The sequence below is a fragment of the Triticum aestivum genome, chromosome 2D, assembly GCF_018294505.1.
Source record: "Triticum aestivum cultivar Chinese Spring chromosome 2D, IWGSC CS RefSeq v2.1, whole genome shotgun sequence".
NCBI lineage: Eukaryota > Viridiplantae > Streptophyta > Magnoliopsida > Poales > Poaceae > Triticum > Triticum aestivum.
The window spans coordinates 508,249,675-508,270,162 of NC_057799.1; the positions used below are offsets into that span (position 1 = coordinate 508,249,675).

Consider the following 20,488-nt stretch of genomic DNA (forward strand, 5'->3'; position numbering starts at 1 on the left):
GGGATACAAAAGATCCGCGCCTGGGCGGGGGCGCGGACGTGGCGGGCCCCCTCTCTGCGGCAACGTCCCGTCTCGCGCGTGGGCTGGCAGGCTTTCCGGCTACGTGGCGCGCCGTCGGCCCGCGGCCCGGCCCGCATGCCAGCGGGTTCCCGCCCTCCGACTCCAGAAGATTTCGGCTCAGGCGACGTGCCTGACCAAGGCCGGCTCCCAGCTGCCGGCTTGTCACGACGGGAAGCTGTTCGAGCTTCTCGAACCCTACTCCACCTCGAAGCCCGATCAGCTTCGGGGACTACTGTCGGAGTAAGTGGCCACGGGTAGCCAAGCCGGCTACCCCTGGCTCTTCAGAAAATTTACCAGGCCTTTGAGCCTTCAAGAGCTCCAAGCATTTGGGCCGCCTTCCCCGGCCGACTACCACTAAAGCCGACTCCCGGAAGGCGACCCAGCCTCACCGACTCCAAGAAGCCGGCCAAGAGAAACGCCGACTCCTAGAAGCCGGCCGAGACCACAACCACTCCTACATAACGACGACCTGACGGGGCATGGCCACAGTGCGGCCCACGACCCCCGAAGACCGAGGCGGGCATGGCTACAGGAGGCTGTACGGGAGGGATGTCTCCCGTGCGGCCCGGCACTGTAGCCACGCTAGCTACGACGTCATCCACGACCCCCTCCTGTACGGCCCAAGGACTGCGGGCCCCTTCAGCCAGAGAGAGGCGTGAAGGCGGCCCGGCTTTCCCTAGTCGGCCAGGAGCATAGCCGGCCTCCGGAAGCCGGCTACTCCCTTCCTCGAAGCAGGAGCCCCATTAAGGAGACAAGACGAGGTGAGGCTACAGTGATAACCCCCGCGGCGGCCCACTGTAGCCATGCTCACCTCGACAAAGCCCTCATCATCAGAGGCGCGGCTACAGTAAGCAGCCGCCGACAAGACCCTAGGCGGTGGGGCCGGCCTGTCGACCGAGTAGCCGGCAGCCGGCGGGACCCAGCAGCCGGCGGAGAAGCCGGCGAGCATAGACACTGACGGCTGGGACCAGATCCCAGCCGGATTACCATTGTACCCCCGGGGGGTAGGCCTATATAAACCCCCCGGAGCACCCATGCAAAGGGTTCGCACCCAAGGTAGCACACGCACACACACCATAGATAGAGAGAAGCAAGAGCTAGCCTTGTTCTTCTTCTCCCTTGATCCCAACAGCTCTAGGAGCGATTGTAGCTACTCTTTATCGAGCTAGTGATCATGCGGAGACCCCGCAGAGCAGGACTAGGGGTGTTATCTCCTCGGAGAGCCCCGAACCTGGGTAAGATTCGCCGGCGTGCATGTCTTCGCCTCATCCCGTTTCCAGGCACCGGCGACGTTTTATTGGCTCCCACAATGATAAGCCATCCTTTGGCATATGTCGCACCAACCACCCGACAAGAGGCATGGTTGTACTTTTGCGAGAGGCATGGTCGTGCCTCCTCGGAAACCAAAAAATGCGTTTTATCTTCTTTTTTCCGTGAGAGGCACGGTTTTGCTTCGATGAGAGGCACGGTTGTGATTTCACGAGAGGCATGGGCGTGCCTCTTTCAGAAAGAAAAAAAACATGTGCTCCCGGTTAGGTTTTTTCGCCCGGTTTCTTTGTCCGGTTTTTTTCGTGAAAAAAAATCATCAAAACCTATCAAAATGGGATCTAGTTTTGAAGATCTCGACGCGAGGAATCCAACGGTGAAAACGGTTCGAGATTTGGACGCACGATTTAAGAGATAAAACGTTTTGAATAAACGGATCTACGAAAAAGGGGAAAACTCCCAGATTGCGACAAGTGGCGCACATGCAGCATACCACCTGGCGCGACCTGGGAACGTGGAGTGATCTTTGCAACAAGTACTCCTTTATTAGTGATTTCGTAGCTCTCTTTACGTCAAATAGTCGAGTCTATGAATAGATTCATCGCCTGTTGGACCGGCCCAGTTAGCTTCCACTGCTACATGTGATTGTGCGTTAGGTGCCGGTTTTCACTGTTTTTTTCGTTTTTTTTACTTTGGCTTCTCTATTCTAGTTTTTTTTAAATTGTTCAAGAATTAAAAAATGTTCACATATTTAAAAGGTTTTTATGATATGAAAAAAATGTTTGCCATGTATTTAAAAAATGCTCACCTTTATTCTACAAAAAAATTACATGTATTGGAAATAATGTTCACGGTGCTGAAAAAGTCAATCATGTATTAGAAAAATGTTCACCGTATTTAAAAACTGGTCACCATGTAATGGAAAAAATTGCCGTAATTTATAAATGCTCAACTTGATTTTTTTCTAAAAGTATTCAAGAATTTAAAATATACATGAATGTTTTAAAAATTAAAATAACGAGTAGGACGAAAAATAAAAAAGAGACAGGAATTTTACGAATGAAGAAATAAAAATATAAAATAAACGAAAATAAAAAAAGGAGGCAGGAAAAATAGAAAATAGAAAATAGAAACAAAATGCAAGAAAACGGAGAAAAAAGTGAAGCAACAAAAAAAGAAAAAAAATATAACCGCACGACCATGATGGACAAACATCGGGAATGCGTCTAAACCGGGCCAGCCCAATTCATGCCGTTATAGGCATTTAGGCAGCTAGGCGTTAAATAGGAATTGCACTATCGACAAGACCGAAAATACGGAAATCCAAAGCTCATGTCCTTCCAGACGTGCTCAAGAGAGGTGCCATGGTGCAAAAGGATAACACCAGGAACATGATGAGGATTTCATTTGCACGGCTGTGTGGGAAGGTGCTTCATCCATTTGAAAGATTGAGACCTTGTACAATGCAAGGTGCTTAGAAAAATAAACCAGATTCTTAAGCAATGGTGCTTATTTACAGAGAGTAGACGCTTAATTAGGCACCTCTCCTGTAGAGACAAGCACTGGTGCTTAAAAAAAACTCGGTTTATTTTACTAAGAACCTCCCATGAGCATTGTAAGCACAAGTGTGGCTAGGAGAAGTTGGATGTTGATTTGGGTTGCCAGTATTGTTTGAGTTGCTTAGTTTCGGACTGATGATGTTTGGTAGCTTTCTGTTTATTTTGCTATGTTGTCCTACTGTATTTGCTTTTGTGTGAGCAATGGACCTATTGCTCCCGCGTGAGCTTTTTGAACTGGTGGTAGGTTAGTTTGGTGTCGTCGGGTTTTCGTCCTGCATTGGGTGTTTCGATAACGAGCAACTATATATAGTGGGTTTTTGAACGATGCGTTGGACTCGCTTTCTCCTTTCTCGTCTCCTCTACTGTTTCTGATTTGGTAGTTGTATTTTTGCTATTCAATTAATGGAAAATGGGTTAGGCCCTATTAAAAGAATGTCCTCCCGATGGTGGGTCTAGCGCGCATGTTTTTTCCCTCTGTTGTTTATTTTTTTTGTTTACATTTTCTTTTGTGAAATCCATCATTGGCTAAACAATCATTCAGTTATGCTATTTGTGGGCTTTACTCTCACTATAGCTATTGTACAGTTGCCGCAAATAATGACTTTTATGATCTGGTTTGTTTTTATCACATAAAAAGTCATGGGATCAAGAAAGAAATGTGAAAAATGTAGTTATAAATGTGAAAAGCCAATACGTCAATGCCTTGTCCCATAACTTGGGCATCCTATCTGATGGATGAATGAGGAGACTACATTGAGTATTTCCGTTCCATGACACGATTCTTCTTTGCGGTTAAATTGAAACACAAGTTGGTGATTCAAAAGTGGTCACAGCTAGAATCTACATTATCAATGCTAGAATGAAAACCTGGTGAGTATTTCTCTACCACCTTCCAATCTTCTTAGTCGATTGTTTACTTTTCCAATTGGGGCGGGGGGCATATGTTACTGGAATCCAGGGCATAATTTTTCGTTTTTTTTTGCTTATTTTCTTTTCATTTTTTACCTTTTCCTGCCAATATTGTTTTGATATGTGTAAATCTATTATATATTGCTTTTATACATGAATGTTACTTTCTTATGATACATGTGTTTTTTATTTAGTAAATACATTAAAAAATCCCGTGATACATAACATTTATTTGGAAACATATAAATATGTTTCTTTATTCCACAACATGTTGTTTGAAATATATAAGTACTTATTTTTCTCATACATGCACATGGTTCTTCTAATACAGGAACAATTATTTCCAAAATAGTAACACTTTTTTGTTATACCCAAAAGTTTCCTATATTAATGCATACATTTTCCAATTTGAAACATGGTTTACAAATTAGTATACAAAGTATAAATTTTGATATTTATGAAGGGAAGAAAATATATGTTAATTAATGGTGGGCCTCATTAATTGCGGTCCATGAAGAACGCCTGTAGGTGTCAAGGCCCCCGATGCCGCAAGTAGGAGCACCCCACTCGGCCTGCGGATTGAAATCCTCTTAGCTGCAGGCCTCTTCCCGGCCCATGGCCATCGATTCGCTGACACGACGCTCGCGGACAGCAGCCACCGCTCGAATCTCCGCGCCGGCTCCGGCCACGGAAGTTCTCCCCCACCCACCATCACCATGGCTCAGGCTCCAGGCCGCGCCGCCTCCGCCGTGCGGCTCTTCGACGCGCACTGCCACCTGCAGGACCCCCGCATCGCGGCGGCCGCCCCCTCACTCATACGCGCCGCCACAGCCTCCGGCGTCGGCCGGTTCGCGGTCAACGGCACCTCCGAGGTACGCCCCGCCCCTGCCTCGTGCGTGAACGCGAGCGACCGCTCCTCCGTGACTCTTTGTCTACTGGACGAGCGCAGAAAGACTGGCACCTGGTGAAGCAGATGGCCCAGGAGCACCCGGCTATCATCCCCTGCTTCGGCCTCCACCCATGGCAAGATACTCTGGCTGCTTCTCCCGGTGCACTGCTTCTTATGCTGTGTGGATTTTAAAACCGTGAATTTGGGTAGGTGGGTGCCGGAGAGGTCGCCCGATTGGATGGATTCGCTCCGGCAGTTCTTCTCGGAGACCCCAGAGGCGGCTGTTGGAGAGGTAGGCTGGTGTCAATCTGTACTCTTCTAGGTTACTTCTCAAGTATTACCTCAGTCCCAAAAAGCTTGTCTTACATTTGTCTAGATACGGATGTATCTAACACTAAAACTTCCGTATCTAGACAAATCTAGAACAAGTAATTCGGGACGTGGGAGCACGTGCTGGCAAAGTAGCCAGCAATAAAACTGCGGTGATACATAATAGACTGAACTGCCACAAAGTGCAAACCAAGGCTTACCTACAAGCATTAGTTCTCTAATATAGTGAAAATTATGATCATCTGGTTTTGCAACTCATTGAATTCTATCAGTATTCAGCAATAGGGTATATTTATCTGTCGCCTCTGTTTACTGTAACTCTATAGCCGAGAAGGCTGTTTCTGAATTTAACCTAATAGACTGCCCTAGTTTGACAGCATAGGTTTTCCAAAACCGTAGTTCTAAACACCACCGTTTTTCTCACTTCAGTTTATAAAAAAGAGGCCGAAACCTCTTTCTGAAATACTACAAAAAAGACACCATGTTTGGGATACTACGATTTATAGAACTGTGGTATTTATCAATGCCAAACACATCAAAGTTTTCAAAACCATGGTTTCACAGTATTCACCAAATAGTCAAAAAAAAAAAAAACTGAGCTGCCAAACGTAGCCAATTTTTTCTTCTGTTTCCTTTTGGCATGTGCAATATGAGACCTGTGCAATTATATATTCTCATATGTCACTATTATGCAGACTGGTCTGGACAAGGGATCGCATGGAAAAACTATTGACTTCGGAGAACAGGTTTGTCAGCACGGACCCCTCTGCACTTCTTGTTGAATATTACCTCCGTCCCAAATTAGTTGTCTTAGACAAGTTTTCAGCTACATGCTAATGGATATATTTAGCTTTGTTACTGTGGCTTTAGTTGTACCCCTTTACCTTTTACCATAAGCATAACAATTTTAACACAGGTTGAAGTATTCGAACGACAACTTGAACTTGCTAAGGAATTGGAGAAACCTGTTTCTGTTCATTGTGTACGTGCCTTCGGCGATCTTCTGGAAATACTAAAGTAAGGCAAAGATATTTGGTCATTATCATCTTTTTAGTTCTTGTCAGTATCTAGTTCAATATGACAGGTAGTGGTAGTTTGTTTGTCTAAGTTCAAATTTCAATGTCTTAAAAAGTATTACCCATGATATTGCATACACCAGGTTCTTAGTAGGTTTGCAATTAGTGTTGTTTTTTCATCACATTTCCAAAATATTGAATATATTGCTCTTTCTAGATATATATGTCATACTGGAGAGCAGGTTCCGTACTTCTAGTCCAGTATGGATGCCCTGTAGTTTCTCATCTTTTTGTCTACAAATAAATGTTATGCTGTGTTAACATTTTGGCTGCCTGAAGGCGTACTGGGCCTTTCCCAGCAGGTGTGCTGTTGCATTCTTATCTGGGGTCTGCAGAAATGGTGCCCGGCCTTGCAAATTTAGGTTGTTACTTTTCATTGTCTGGTTTCCTTACAGGCCTGAAATCCACTAAGGCAAAGAAAATGCTCAAAGCAGTAAGTTGGTCATGTTTTTTTCCCCTGAGGTTAGGCATGTTAAATCTATTCTGCACCACCAGTGAAATGCATTTGTATTTGTTCCAGATACCCTTGGACAGAATTCTGTTAGAGACAGATGCACCAGATGCAGTACCAAGGTTGGACAATGTTTCTCTAGTTACAGTCCCTGTGGACACTTCAGATGCAGATATTGAAATGTTCCAGGGCGATTCGACCTCTCAGGCGGCTACCCCTTCAAAAGAATCCTTGAATCATCCAGCTAACATCCACATTGTAAGATTTTGTGCCCTGATGCCTTTGGCTGATAGTAGTTTTGTTAGCAAGTCTTCATGGTACAAGTTGCATGAGTTCCTTGCTACCTCTCTTATTTTAAACAGTTCCCTAATAATGAAAATATTCTTGTCCTGACTAGCACACTACGATGTATACGAAGGCCTAAACCTTTCTAGGGATAGACACAATATTTTCTCTGAATACTCCACTATTTCAACATTCTGTACTGACTAGCATACTGCGATGTATACAAAGACCTAAACCTTTCTAAGGATACACACAATATTTTCTCTGAATACTCCACTATTTCAACATTACTGTACCCTGTTGAGTACGATGTCATTTCCGTGCTTACTGTTTTCAGACCATCCATCTGGAGTATTGTTTAATTGATCCACTCCCAGCTCACTGGCACGGGTGTCACTACTCCATCTTGTCCAACATTGGCTTGTTTACTTGACAAGTTGTTGTTCTCGCACAAACCGATGATGGATTAAGGAAATCATTATTCCCCGTAGTAAACTGTGCCTCATTTCCATGTTCCTTTCAGGTTTTGAAGTATGTGGCATCGCTGCTTGAAATGCCGGAAGCAGAACTCGCCGAGGCGAGCTACAGGAACGCCACCAAACTGTTCTCCTACCCTGGATCCAAAGTTCACCCCAAAGCTGAAACTGCGTGAATGGGGTGGTGCGGGTGGCCATCCAATACGAACCATGCTCATCGGAATCCTGGTGCGTTCTGCCTCTGGATGTTGCCTGTATACCGCATGTATATTGTTGTACTAGTATATATAGTCGGCCTATGACAAGGTAGCAATTAGAGAAGAAATAATAAAGCGGCTCATGGCTGCCCGTCCCATGTTTCCAAATTCCCCTCGCAATATTACTCTACTCCCTCCATTCACTATTAGAAGATGTCAATATGAACTACATAGACTGAAATGAGTAAACAAACACACTAAAACATGCTCCAAGTAGAACATCTTGTAATTCAGAACTACTAGTTTTTACATTGAACTATGTACTGTCCTATCAGGAACTAGGCTCCTATCGCATCCGCCTGCCCTGTCAAGTAGGAGTAGTAACCTGGGAATCTCTCATCACACGTACTATCAGACCATTGTGCGCGGTGACTGGACTCGAACCTAACGCGCTATCTTGTTAAACTAGGATGACAAGATGACAAAAGTTTACTTGGATCCTCTTACGATAGGCCTAGACTCATAAGTTCCAGCTCCAATACCTAAATCCTTATCGCTAATCGCACCACCTACCTAAGATAACACCCGTTGTAAACACCGAAAGATCGCTGCCCGAGTGGAAGTGGAACCCGTCCCTATCCGGCAAGAGGGGAGCGAGCATTCCCTGGGGCCCCGCGCGCGCGTAGTGCACGTCCACCTCCCGATCCGACCGCCGATCGAGACCGATCCGACGGAGCGGAGTGTGGCGGCGTAGGATTCGGCACACGCACACTCTCGCTCGCCTGCCCGCTTTAGACTTTCGGCGCCGCGTGAACGAACAAAATCGTTTGCGCGTGAACGGATGAGAAAGTTGGCACTTGATCGGTCGTCAGCATCGGGAAGAACGTCTGCGGGGTGAACAAGAGCAAGGGCAAGAACACTGCAAAGTAACGAAGAAACCGAAGCAGCAGTAGTGATCCTGGACATAGAAACAAAAGCTGAACATATGTATGGCTGTGTACATCTGGTCAGGTCCGATCTGATCCCGGAGCGAGCAAGAAGCAGCAGAGCAAACTAATTAAACACGCACGTACGTGCCGAGAGAAGAGAAGCTACTGCATGCGTACGGAAGAATGGATTCGGCAGGTGAAGCAACTGCAAGCTACGTACAAGCAGGTCGCTAAGCGGCTGCGTGTGCGCCCGGCGCCGGAGGCTCCGGCGCGTCGACCGGGCGGCGGCCGCAGCGGCACGGGCCGGAGGCGAAGAGGGAGAGCCAGGCGAGGACGGGCGTGCCGAGGAGGACCAGCCCCGCGGGCACCATCCAGAGCCGCGCGTGCGCCGGGTGGAACGCCAGCGCCCACCACACCAGCAGCGCCGCGCCGCCCAGGCCCACCGCCACCAGGCTCGCCGCCGTGGCGGCCACGGACGAGCACCACGACGACGACGACGACGCCACCTTCGCCGTGGCCGCGGGCTTCGGAGGCCCCGCACCCGCCTCCATGGAAGGCTACGTACGTGCCTGGCACCGCCCGGCCGCCGTCAACAGATCGAGTCCAAGTGTTGCACGCATATATACCCGCGTGGCGTGGCGTGGCGTGGCTGGAAGCTGCACCGGCGGCGCTGTGCAGAACAGTCCCGTAAAAAAACGTGCGCTACCAGTCTCTAGTCTCTACTGCTCCGCACTTATGCGCCTCTGTAGACCGCACGTACGCCAGTATATATTACCGTCCGTCGGTCGTTCCGAATTGTTCCTTTCGACAACAGCGATCTTCTTTCCGGCCTTCACAAAGGAGCCAAAGGCAACAGCAGAGACAAGGAAAAAGAAAAGAAAAAATGCCGCGCGTCAAAGTCACCGTCGCCCGTCACGTTCTACACGTTTGAAGACGTGCAGCAAGTGCTGCGCGAGGGAAGGAGGAGATATTCCGCGATGCGGTGCATGCACGCACGCACGCACGCAAGGCGACCTCCTCGTTCATCCGTATCGACGCTGGAACAAGGCGCGGACGTTGACGGGCGACGCATCGGCGGCGCCGCCGTCGACGATCCTGCCGGCGACGATGAAGTTGACGGCCTCGGTCGGGTGGAACGCGTCCCAGAACACGTACTTGGAGCGGTCCTCGCACAGGGTGGCGGAGCTCGAGTTGGCGACGCCGGTGCAGAGGAACGGCGGGAAGCTGCCGCCGCAGCAAGGGTCCAGCGCCTCCTCGAAACCTACGACACAGATCCAACTCTCAGTCCACGAAATGCGAATCTGCAGCACGCAAGAAAGAAAATCCTGCTACCGTATTGACGGTGCTGCCGGATGATCTCCATGACGATGCCGTGGGTGTTGGTGTAGACGAACGCGCTCTCCGGGCCCGTCTCCTGGTTCAGCCTGCCGATCATCCTCTTCAGCCTCTTGTTGTAGCCTTCGCAGAGCTTGTTCACAGCCGCCGAGCACTCGCCCGCAGGGATGAACTCCAGGGCGCGGACGTACGGTATGCATCCCAGCGGCCCGACGTCGGCGATGACAAATTTCCTAGCCCCGAGCTCGTTCAGCCGCTTAGTTTTGGATGCGATTTGCAAGATGGTAAGCTCAGAATGGGAGCAAAGCAAAGAAAATTACAGTGCTGGTGACTAGTGAGTGAGTTAGAGGTGAGTGGCACCTTCAGATGAAATGCCAACTTGGCAACCAAGGCGTCCTGAAAATCTGCAGGGTCGGGCTTCTGTCGTCCGAAGAATGGCACTGCAGGTGAGAGGTACTCCAGGATGTCATTGGATCCAGCAGCCACCGTGAAGAGCGCCTCCCCCAAGAACTCGGCCGCGGCTTTCTCCCCCATGGTCTCCAGTATCTGAGCTCTGGTCTTCTCAAAGTAGCTGATTTGCTGCCCTAGTGGCACCCTTCCAATCTGCCAACCCAACCACATTTTCACACGATTGCAAGTCAGACCAAATCAAGCCAAGGGAATTATACAAGTTAAAAAAAAATCACATACGTAAAAGGAACCGGTCTCGTCGAAAATGCCGGAAGAACCAGAAGCATAGTTGGCTCCACTGTTGATCACTTCAGCACTAGAGTTTGGAGCCAGGTAGGGAGGAGCAAAGCTCTCCTGCCCCAAGGCTTCACCTGAGAGCATAGCACCAAGACATTTTCGTCAGATCAAATATGGACGATCTAAACAAAGTTTCTCATGCAAACTCATACTTGCTACTATTACCGATGACATCCGCAATGGTCCTGCCGTTTGTGAATCTCCCGGTCGGCTTGCCGCCAGAAAACGAGAAGTCGACGCCGTATGGCGGGGTGTTGGCCTTGGAGAGGGTAACGAGATAGTCGTTGTTCCCCGCGTCGACGAGGGAGTCGCCGAAGATGAAGAAAGCATGAGGCGACGCCGGGGATGGACAGAACAAGAGCAGGATCACTGCTGTGAAGAGGGAAGGGCAGCAGTGGCGAGGGAGCACGGCCATCTTACTTATGCTGCAACCGTGGAGCGTTTCTAGGACTCTGCATCAAAGTTTTAAATAGCGCGCCAAGCCTCTTAGCGGCGGCTTGGGGAAAAAGCTATGAAACGCTATAGTCGTGCCGAGCCCAATTTAGCGTTTCAGCATAAATCAATAGAAAATGAAAAGGTAAACATACAATCAAGCATTGAATACCACATATGCATGCGAATAACCAAGTAATCACTAATTAGGCATATAATATGGATCACATAACTTGCACAAAACCAAAGGTTTAGGTCATGGTGCATCTCAAATGTTCTGAACAGAACATATCCTAGTCCTACTTCTAGACCAAATTCAATTAGCAATGGCATCCTACATTAATATTCATACACCAAATTCATGTTCAACTCTTAGGGGAAAAAATATTAGGCAAAGGAGATAGGCTTGACTTGCCATGGAGCAGCCGATGGTGGCTGCCGCCGGGAGCAATGGCCGCTGAGCTATTGACAACTACACAAATACTCCCTCCGTCTCATAATATAAGAAAGTTTTTCAAGCTATGTTATCAAGCATCATGGTGTTTGGTGTGGATGATAGATTGCCAACCTTAGATGCTGCTCGGGTACATGAACACCCTGACCTTGCGCCCCTGCACACAAAGCAAAGCAACAGGCTCATCAGAAAAGAAAAGCACCAACAAGCAGCACATCGAAAATGGCATTATATATCACCAGAGAGGTGGGTCAGCCGGCCACTGAACATGGACTCTGCGGAGAGGTTGGACCTCGACCTGCAATTACCACCACACCGCTCAATCCGCACCATGAATGGCCAGATCCGGCTGCTGCTGCTGCCTCCTTCCACCGGGAGTAACTTCAGCTACCCCTCTTTCCTCGCGACCAGGAGCAGCTCGACCCAAGGAGGAGGACAACAACTTGACTTGGGAAGGGGAGGCCCGTATAGCGCCGGTATTTAAATCTTTGCTCTGCATATATCCCATCCTCGTACACTGGGGCGCACTGCCATGCTTATCGTGCCTGCTGCATCACCCTAGTACCGTTTGACATGGTCATGTCTGACTGCTTCAAGGGGAGATTTGAACTGTCCCAGCTGGACCTGGATGAGATGATTTTCTGTTGGACGCAGTACAGGCGAGCTGTCAGACATGCTAGCTTCTTTGGCTCACGGGGGAACGCATCTGTCCTAAAAACAAGAAATAAAACACGTTTCCACAGCTGCACTGACAATAGAGACGAAATGACTGTACAGACGACACTTTACTGCCCGATGTGCACACGACACGCTAATCAATGGTTGTGAGCCATTGGCAGATGCGTCCGTACCAAGGCAAATGCATTTGTAAAGCCATTCACTGGCAATACCGAATGCACCCCCTTGGAAAAATGGAATATATACTGCCATTTGCTGATAACTTATCATAAAATCTGTATAAGAACAGTGCAGGGATCACTAGCTTTTTAGGTACATAATCTAGTCGAAGTTCACTGTGACTATTCGTTCACTTATATAGGAACCACATGATGCAATCTTTCACACGCTGTCGTCAGTTAACGATTATAATGTACACTGAAATCTGCAGTACCTACAAACTATAATTGGCTTGGCTAACCGTTTCTACTCACACAAACTAGAGGAACGGCCAATCAATCAACTAAACAAAAAAGAAGCAAAAATAACTCCATTACCATTACATACAATCCCAATTACTATCTCGCTACCATATCATACCCAAGCTTGCCTTGCTTCTCTGGGAGCATCAAACACAGCCACGTCTGGGGCCTTCCTCATGGACCTACTCAACTGAAACACAGGGTGCCTGCACAGCCTCTCCACACCTTTCCTGAAACTAAATCTGTCGAACAAGCCCTCCGCATTTCTGCTACCAAATTCTTTTCCGGAACTGTTCACTCGGCTATTCGGATCATTGTGACGTGGAGGAACTCCACTGTGGCACTTATTGTGGTCCATATCACACTTCTTCTCTTGTTCTTCGAAATCATTTTTGGAATTATGGAGGACTTGTTGAGCTTCAGATAGGAGCTGTTCAGAAATAGCCTTATCAATCATCGGGTGATCGGCCCTCTCCTGAATTGGACAAGCGAACGGCTTCTCCAAATGCTCCGGCGTCTGAGGTTCGTCTTGGTCATTTGGGGAATCAGAGCATGATTGCAATGTCATGGATGCTGCAGCTGCCTCCTCCCTTTCCCTTACAGTCCTTACAATCAAAGTCCTGAGGAAATTCATCACCTGAACTGCATGCATCAGGGCGGTTAATGGATCGGCCATCTGGAAGAGAAATACCATGGGGTTAGTGTATGCTCGTGGGTGTGCTTGGTCACACAGGGTTTGCTCTGCAGGTAAGAATAACAAATAGTAGTATTTCCAATAACCTGAGTCATGTTTGGCGCAAAAACCATGGCGATGTTTCTTGCATTCATCTTGTTGTAGTTTTCAAGCTCCACAACATCGGCCATTAGATTAATAGCCCAGTTAAGTAATGCTGCTTCAACTGGTGGTAGCATAGAAGCAAGGAGAGCGCACTCCTCTTCTGTGTTGCAGTGCATTACTTGCTCTGGAGTCAGCGTGTCCAATACTCCTGTTGGAAGTTCCCGAAACCATGCCTGCAAAAGAGCACGATAGGTCACGAACTGATGTACACGAAAAATGGTTTGTGTATATCAAAGTAGCCATTGCCGACAAGCCACATTCATTTTTAGTTTCATGCTATTGCTCAAACTTAATGTGTATGGCCCTTCCTGAGTGTTGATCTTTAAGGCTCTAAACATGTTGGTTCGCAGAGAAATCACGTTCACAGAATATCTGTCTGGCCTAGGTATCTCTTGAAGCTGAAAGTACAAGAGAGTTAGTGTTACTGCGGAAGTTCTCAGCACCTTTATCAACCCAGCCAGGCAGTGTAAGTCAACTTCATCCGGAACCACGCCACTGTTTAATTGGTCCCTGACGCAGATTTCTTGACCATTCTCTGCGTTAATTCTGAAGATCCCTTCAATCTAAGAACACAGCAGATATAAATAAGCATTCTGAAGGCCTGAAGCTGGTATCTCATTTGCTGATTTATTAGCTTACAGCTGGCCATACCTTAAGTCCTTCTCGTAGATACAACTTCCTCTGCATCGTCAAGAGTATTGTGGGCACACTATTTCCTCTTTGATCATATGAACATTGCAAAGAGGTTGGTGAAACGCCAAATACACTTGCACTGCACAGGAAAATATGACTAGGACAGGTTAGCAACTAGCACTAAATAATAATTTGGAGCATCGAGTTTAAGGTCTTATGATATTTAGTTGACGCTTCACATCTAGCTTGAGGCAAACGTAGCAGAAAACATACAATCTGAGACTACTATTTCTTTTTAAGGTACTAGGAAACAACGGCAGCAGTATGACAACGTTTATCTTCGTTAGCTCATCTAACTGGGTTATTAAATAAATACTGAAATCCTGTCCTGATTTGATGTTAACAACCTAAAAAGATGATGCGAATGGCATTTACAAATGCAAAGGGTAAAAATAAACAAAAATCCCATACTATGTCAGATGCAAGTACAGCTGCTGAGATCAACCTAATCCAAAACATAAGCTAGACGAGAAGATTCCCATTGAGCTGCCCATGCCGGCCAGGTCAGCCACATAAAAAGTCCCAACTTCAAGGTCAAGCACATAACAAATCCGGCTACGAAATCCAATAAAGAGCTCATCCGTTAGCCATGCAACAGAATCCCAAAATCAATTTATTTCGCTCATCCGCCGGTCTGTGTCCTCAGAATCGTGTTTCCACGTATCTTCAGAATCATGGCAACTATGTCAGGAGCAGACCACTAAATCAGCCCTCACCCCAAAATCAATAAACTTCTGGGTTAAACAGTTCCACTCCTTGGCATGGATTAACAATATAACTTATAATAATACCATAATTGACAGAACTCCTGATTCAAAAGGCACCACTTGTCCTATTTTCAGATCCACTTGTTGGCCTAATTAATTAAACATTTTTTTAACGGATTCCACTGTTCGTACCCTGTATCATCTCTGAGTGCATCAGCATAACAAGAGAATAGCAAAACACAGCTAATTAAATCAGCATATTTGCATCAACTTAGTCAGGAGGCTTCCTGGCAACAATCGTCATACCTAGAGTTTCATGTGTTGTTAAATTGCTTATTTATTTACTTTTTACACAAAGTAAATATACTTGTTCCGCTCGAAATGAAGTACGTACTAAATATACTTATCGTGCGAAAGTATCTCAATGAAAATTCCTGGTTACCCAAAAGATATACGAATTATCCTTGTTGCATCGAAGTCTAAAATTTCTGATCACCCAAAAAATTATACGTTGTGCTGACAAGTGCCTAGAAAAACACGGTCCAGAAACTAGCAAAGCATTGCACGCGGCTTGTTTCGATCACAAATTCACGAAAACTATACTCAGGCTGTCAGCAGTCAGCAGCAGCGCCGATAAAAGGAAATTCAGCAGCACAATTAATACTGCAACAAAGAAAAAACAAACCAGGTGCAGAGTGGCTGGCAGAGAGCTGACCTGACGCCGGGCGTGGGGCGGGGCACGTCGGGCTCGAGGTCGGCGGGGAGACCGAGGAAGCCGCCGAAGCGGTCGAAGGTGACGTGGGCGACGTGCCGCACGTCCATGGGCCGCCCAATCTCCATCCCCTCCTCGTCGCCGTCGCTGTCGCTGTCGTCGTCCTCCCCCATCGCGCCGGCGCTGCACATGACCAGCGACCGCCGCAGCGCGCCGACCACGGCGCCCACCAGCCCGCCTCCCCTCCCGGCCTGCATCATCGTCGACGGCGGCGAGGCCGTCCCGTCGCTCTCCGCCTCCTCTTCGAACTCGTCCTCCTCGAACTCTTCCTCTTCTTCTTCTTCGTCTTCCTCCTCCTCCTCCTCCTCGTCGTAGGTGCGCGACGGGGAGATCCCGAGCCCGAACCGCATCTGGAACGGCGCCATGGCGGCTCTCCTCCGAGGCGGTGGCGGCCGCCTGCAGCGCGGAAGGGGAGGGGGATGCGGGGAGGCGTGCGTGGGGGGCGCGACGCGGGCGGGCGGGGTGGGCGTTTGCCGGGTCACGTTTGCTGCCCAGTTTTTATAGTAGTAGTACTTCTGTTTTGATCCAAATCCGAGGGATCTAATCTGATTACCACCACCACCGCGCTCGTCTTAGCCGCTCGTGATTACGCCCACGTCGCCGGTGCCGCTGCCTGTCGTCGCTTTCGATCGTGTTCGCTTTGGCTCGGCACGCGATTATCTTTGGTTTGAAACGGGGCGGGACAAAGCGGAGGTGGGAAGTGGTTGGATTATGGTGGAGCATTAGTTAAATCGCGGCGCTGGTTAGTGGAGCGGAGTGGGGAGCCGCAGGCCGGGCCGGGCCGGGTCGATCGCCACGGTGCGTGCGTGCGTGAGGCCTTTACAGCCTGGGCGGGCGGAGCAGTGGCAGTTACGGCCGCAGAGACCGACTTACCACGTGCCCCGCGTCGTGCTCCGTCGACTCGGTCGCCAGTCACCCGCCACCACGCCCCGCGACCCGGCCGCGCGCCCGTGCGGGGCAGGCAGCGGTGGCGTGGCAGGGATCGCGCACCCGCATGGTGCCGGTTTGGTGCCCAGCGACAGCGTCGTGCTATGCAGCCTTCGTTCGTCGCATGCGGTGGTCGGAGGCTTACCGTACGCGGCTTGGTACAGTATTTGGTTGGGGGAAGGCCGGAAGGGCAAGTGCAGTGCGCGGCTTTCTGAGCGTGCCCGCGCAGCGCCTCCGTGAAAAGACCCTTGCTCCCTCAGTAATCGCGACGTGACAAGCCAAGGCGAGCACGCACGTACGCTCACCAGACCAGATGTTCATGTCGGATGCCGCCGATGGTAGCACGTGTGTCGTATGTGGAGCGTGTACAATTATCTGGCTGGAAGAAGATGTTTGTGTGCGTGTGCGCGCGCGCTTTTTCCCTCGCGTGTGTGTTAATTAACCAGCCCCCCACCTACGTCTCCGGCTCCAGCTCATGGCCGCTCCGCGAAGCAAGAGCGACCGGACGGAACACGAACAAGGATCCGATCCCGCGTACTACGTATCTGCTGGCTGCTGCCCGCCGTACTACGTGGCGCCAGCCGCTCTCCGACGAACACAAGAGGCGCTCTGCTACAGGGCGGGCAGACAATGCGGTTGATCTGTATGCTTTCGTGTTTGTTGCTTTGTGTGAAAGGCGACCGTGCACGCAGGACCACCTACGTGCCCGCGCGCCTAGCTGACTAGCTAACTCGTGTTCATGATCCGCTGTGGTGCAATTGTTGCGTTGCCTCGATCCGGTCTCCTCTGGGCAGCCTCTATGCTGCGTGCACGGCGCACCAAAAGGACCACTCCACACAAGCGTCGCGTAATAATTGTCACTGGTGAATATTATGGGGCGGATGGATCAGCGTGTTCGTGCGCATGCCGTGGTACTTGGCAGGTCGTGACTGACGCTTGATCGTTTTGGAATTTCCAACTGTGTGTCCACGGATAGGACGATAGGGATATTATGAGCAGCCGATTTCTGGAATCTGGGTGCACCGGAACGAAAAAATCACTCGCATGATTCACATGTGTGTTTTAGAAAATTAACGTGTAATGTTCTATATAAGAATATGATCGGTAGTGTCGTGGTAATGATAATCCTACCCATTGGTCTCGCCTAGTCCTACATGGCAAGTCAAGGAAGTCTAAATAAATTGTCGTGATCAACAAGTTAAAGGAGAAGAAGATTTTAAAGACAAACTTGAAAAATAACCCAAATGATAAGTGTCACACGCGTGACATGAAGTAACTCCGCTCTGACGTTTTTTATAGTAACGTTGCCATCCAAAAAAAATAAACCAAAAAAACTGAAACTTGTCATCCAAACAGAAAGTTGTCATGCTTCACAGCTAAAGTTGTCATCCTCAGGTAACTAAACTTTCCATCGAAAAATATTTGGGCGGAATTGTTTCGTGCAACACGTGTGACACTTATCAGGGCCCAAAAATAAACAACGGCAAAGGAGCACAAGTCTAGAATACATTCATTTAGGGCATCTCCAACAGCTACCCTTAAACCACCTACAACCGTCCGAACCGCGCAGTCCGGGCATGTAGTGCCATCCAATGCGGGCCTGTACCGGTCCGCAGGGCGGTTCAGATGCACTTTCTCTCATAAAACCGGACACAAACGTGGAAGGGCTTCGCGGGCGCCCGGACAGCACCCGCACCCGCTTCTGGCCATTCTGGAACACCCAAACTCCTTCCTCCCTCGCCCGCGGGCATTCCTGCCCGGTGCCAGCTGCCCGCATTCATGTAGGGATCAAAACGAAGCGGAAACAAACGGAACTAAGTGCTACCACATTTGTTTCCATATATTTTTGTAGAAGCGGAAACGAATACAGAAACCCCGAAAATGAATACGGAAACAAATACTACCGGAAGCAGACACATAATGAATACAAAACAGACATGAAAATGGAAGCGGGCGTGGAACTTAAAAACCCCTTAAAATCCCCAAGCTGAGTACATGTGTGGTAGTAGAAGTTTAAGGTCTACTTGTCACAGACGGGATGCCTATATAATGATTATGCCTTGGATGATCTTCATAGCCGTGCGCAATTCTGTCAATTACCCAACAATAATTTGTTTACCCTTCGCTATTATGCTTTCGAGAGAGGTGCCTCTAGTGAACCTATGGTCCCCGGGTCCATTCTCTATATATTTACAAGTTCCTACAATAGCTATCAATTTACTATTATTATTCTAGTTATTGTCATCCTTTGCTATTTTTACTATTATTTGACCTTGTGGCTAGCAAGAACAAGGGGAGTGATGGCCCCCTTGACTTTGTTGGGTGCAAGCAAAAAAAAAAATTGTGCAGGTGTTGATAACGTTTCTACGTGTGTTGCCTCCTACTGGTTTGTTAAACCTTGGTTCATAAGTGAGGGAAATACTTTTTGCTGTTGTGCTGCATTGCCCTTCCTCTTCGGGAAAATCCAACAACTCCTGCGGGAGTAGCAGTTACCAAATAAAATTGTTAATGAAAAGACATTCATAAAATTGTTATATTTGATTGAATAATTGGGAAGATTACAAATCTATTCATTTCATATTTATAAAAAGATATATTGTAGTTACTATCATTAACCGACTGGCTTTTACTTCTTATTTTTAATTTTGAGATGACATTGCGTGGCAATCTGGCATGAAGATATCCCTTTTGTTACTTGCCTTGGTTTCTCTGCTCCCGAGTACCACTACCGCTGCAAGTGTGATCCCAAGCATTAGTTGCTCTGGTAGCAACTACACGGGATGGAGGTACCAAGAAACCTTCCCGTCTTTGTCAGTGAGCGTGACACTGCCTCAAAAGGGTGTCAACATACTAGTAGAGGTCGAGCTAGTTAGCTGAGGGGGCCAATGCCCCCCTCCCTGTTTGAACCAATTAACGAAGAATATATTTATGGCAGGGCTTAGATGGGGAAATTAGCCTTCGCCCCCAACAAATTTCTTCTAGCTCTGTGGTACGTCCATTTTACATCATGTTTACCTACTGTTATTTATATTGTTCTTATGTATAATAATGCCTTTTGGAGTATTTCTAATGCCTTTTCTCTCATAATATGCAAGGTACACATAAAGAGGGAGAATACCGACACCTGGAATTTCGGACCTGAAAAAGCTACGTCAGGCTACCTATTCTGCACAATTTCAAATAAGTTGAAACTTTACGGGGGATTTTTATAGAATATATAAGAAATATTGGAGCCAATAAGTACCAGAGGGGGTCCACCAGGTGGGCACAACCCACCTGGGCGCGCCAGGGAGCCCAGGCGCGCCCTGGTGGGTTGTGCCCTCCTCGGCCCACCACCGGTGCCCCTCTTCTGGTATATAAGTCATTTTGACATAGAAAAAACAAGGAGAGGACTTTCGGGACGAAGTGCCGCCGTCTCGAGGCGAAACTTGGGTAGGAGCACTTTTGCCCTCCGGCGGAGCGACTCCGCCGGGGGAACTTCCCTCCCGGAGGGGGAAATCATCGTCATCATCATCACCAACAACTCTCCCATCTTTGGGAGGTCAATCTCCAGTAACATCTTCAACAACACCATCTCTTCTCAAACCCTAGTTCATCTCTTGTGTTCAATCTTTGTACCGGAACTATAGATTGGTACTTGTGGGTGACTAGTAGTGTTGATTATATCTCGTAGTTGATTACTATATGGTTTATTTTGTGGAAGATTATATGTTCAGATCCAATATGCTATTTAATACCCCTCTGATCTTGAACATGATTATCATTTGTGAGTAGTTACTTTTGTTCTTGAGGTCATGGGAGAAATCTTGTTGCAAGTAATCATGTGAATTTTATATGTGTTTGATATTTTGATGGTATGTATGTTGTGATTCTCTTAGTGGTGTCAGGTGAACGTCGACTACATGACATTTCACCATATTTGGGCCTAAGGGAATGCATTGTGGAGTAGTTCTTAGATGATGGGCTGCGAGAGTGACAGAAGCTTAAACCCTAGTTTATGTGCTATTCCATAAGGGA

At 48.0% G+C, this 20,488-nt stretch overlaps 3 protein-coding genes across 5 annotated transcripts; 1 reads left to right on the forward strand and 2 right to left on the reverse strand.

Annotated features, from left to right (window-relative positions):
* Positions 1 to 4,393: 4,393 nt before the first annotated feature.
* LOC123054113 (uncharacterized metal-dependent hydrolase BUsg_343) lies at positions 4,394 to 19,703 on the forward strand. 2 transcript variants are annotated; one of them, XR_006426051.1, is made up of 10 exons: positions 4,394 to 4,666; positions 4,744 to 4,817; positions 4,894 to 4,975; positions 5,709 to 5,759; positions 5,930 to 6,030; positions 6,369 to 6,522; positions 6,610 to 6,798; positions 7,349 to 7,529; positions 19,407 to 19,460; positions 19,567 to 19,703. XR_006426051.1 is itself a non-coding variant. In XM_044477804.1 (8 exons), the coding sequence occupies exons 1-8, from the start codon at positions 4,511 to 4,513 to the stop codon at positions 7,475 to 7,477; spliced, it is 936 nt and encodes a 311-aa protein (XP_044333739.1). In that variant the 5' UTR covers positions 4,394 to 4,510; the 3' UTR covers positions 7,478 to 7,707. The 2 variants fall into 2 exon arrangements, 1 of the variants encoding a protein (XP_044333739.1); XM_044477804.1 differs by lacking the exons at positions 19,407 to 19,460; positions 19,567 to 19,703 and having other exon boundaries at positions 7,349 to 7,707.
* LOC123054112 (GDSL esterase/lipase At5g41890) lies at positions 9,448 to 12,101 on the reverse strand. 2 transcript variants are annotated; one of them, XM_044477803.1, is made up of 7 exons: positions 11,694 to 12,101; positions 11,510 to 11,552; positions 10,675 to 10,961; positions 10,453 to 10,583; positions 10,123 to 10,365; positions 9,760 to 10,018; positions 9,448 to 9,688 (listed from the first exon to the last, which is right to left on the reverse strand). In XM_044477803.1, exons 3-7 carry the CDS (start codon positions 10,922 to 10,924, stop codon positions 9,450 to 9,452), a joined length of 1,122 nt encoding a protein of 373 aa, XP_044333738.1. In that variant the 5' UTR covers positions 10,925 to 10,961; positions 11,510 to 11,552; positions 11,694 to 12,101; the 3' UTR covers positions 9,448 to 9,449. The 2 variants fall into 2 exon arrangements, with proteins under 2 accessions (XP_044333738.1, XP_044333737.1); XM_044477802.1 differs by having other exon boundaries at positions 11,635 to 12,101.
* LOC123054111 (rho GTPase-activating protein 5) lies at positions 12,396 to 16,018 on the reverse strand. The gene is made up of 5 exons (XM_044477800.1): positions 15,488 to 16,018; positions 14,024 to 14,144; positions 13,816 to 13,935; positions 13,315 to 13,545; positions 12,396 to 13,210 (listed from the first exon to the last, which is right to left on the reverse strand). Exons 1-5 carry the CDS (start codon positions 15,907 to 15,909, stop codon positions 12,647 to 12,649), a joined length of 1,458 nt encoding a protein of 485 aa, XP_044333735.1. The 5' UTR covers positions 15,910 to 16,018; the 3' UTR covers positions 12,396 to 12,646.
* Positions 19,704 to 20,488: the final 785 nt, after the last annotated feature.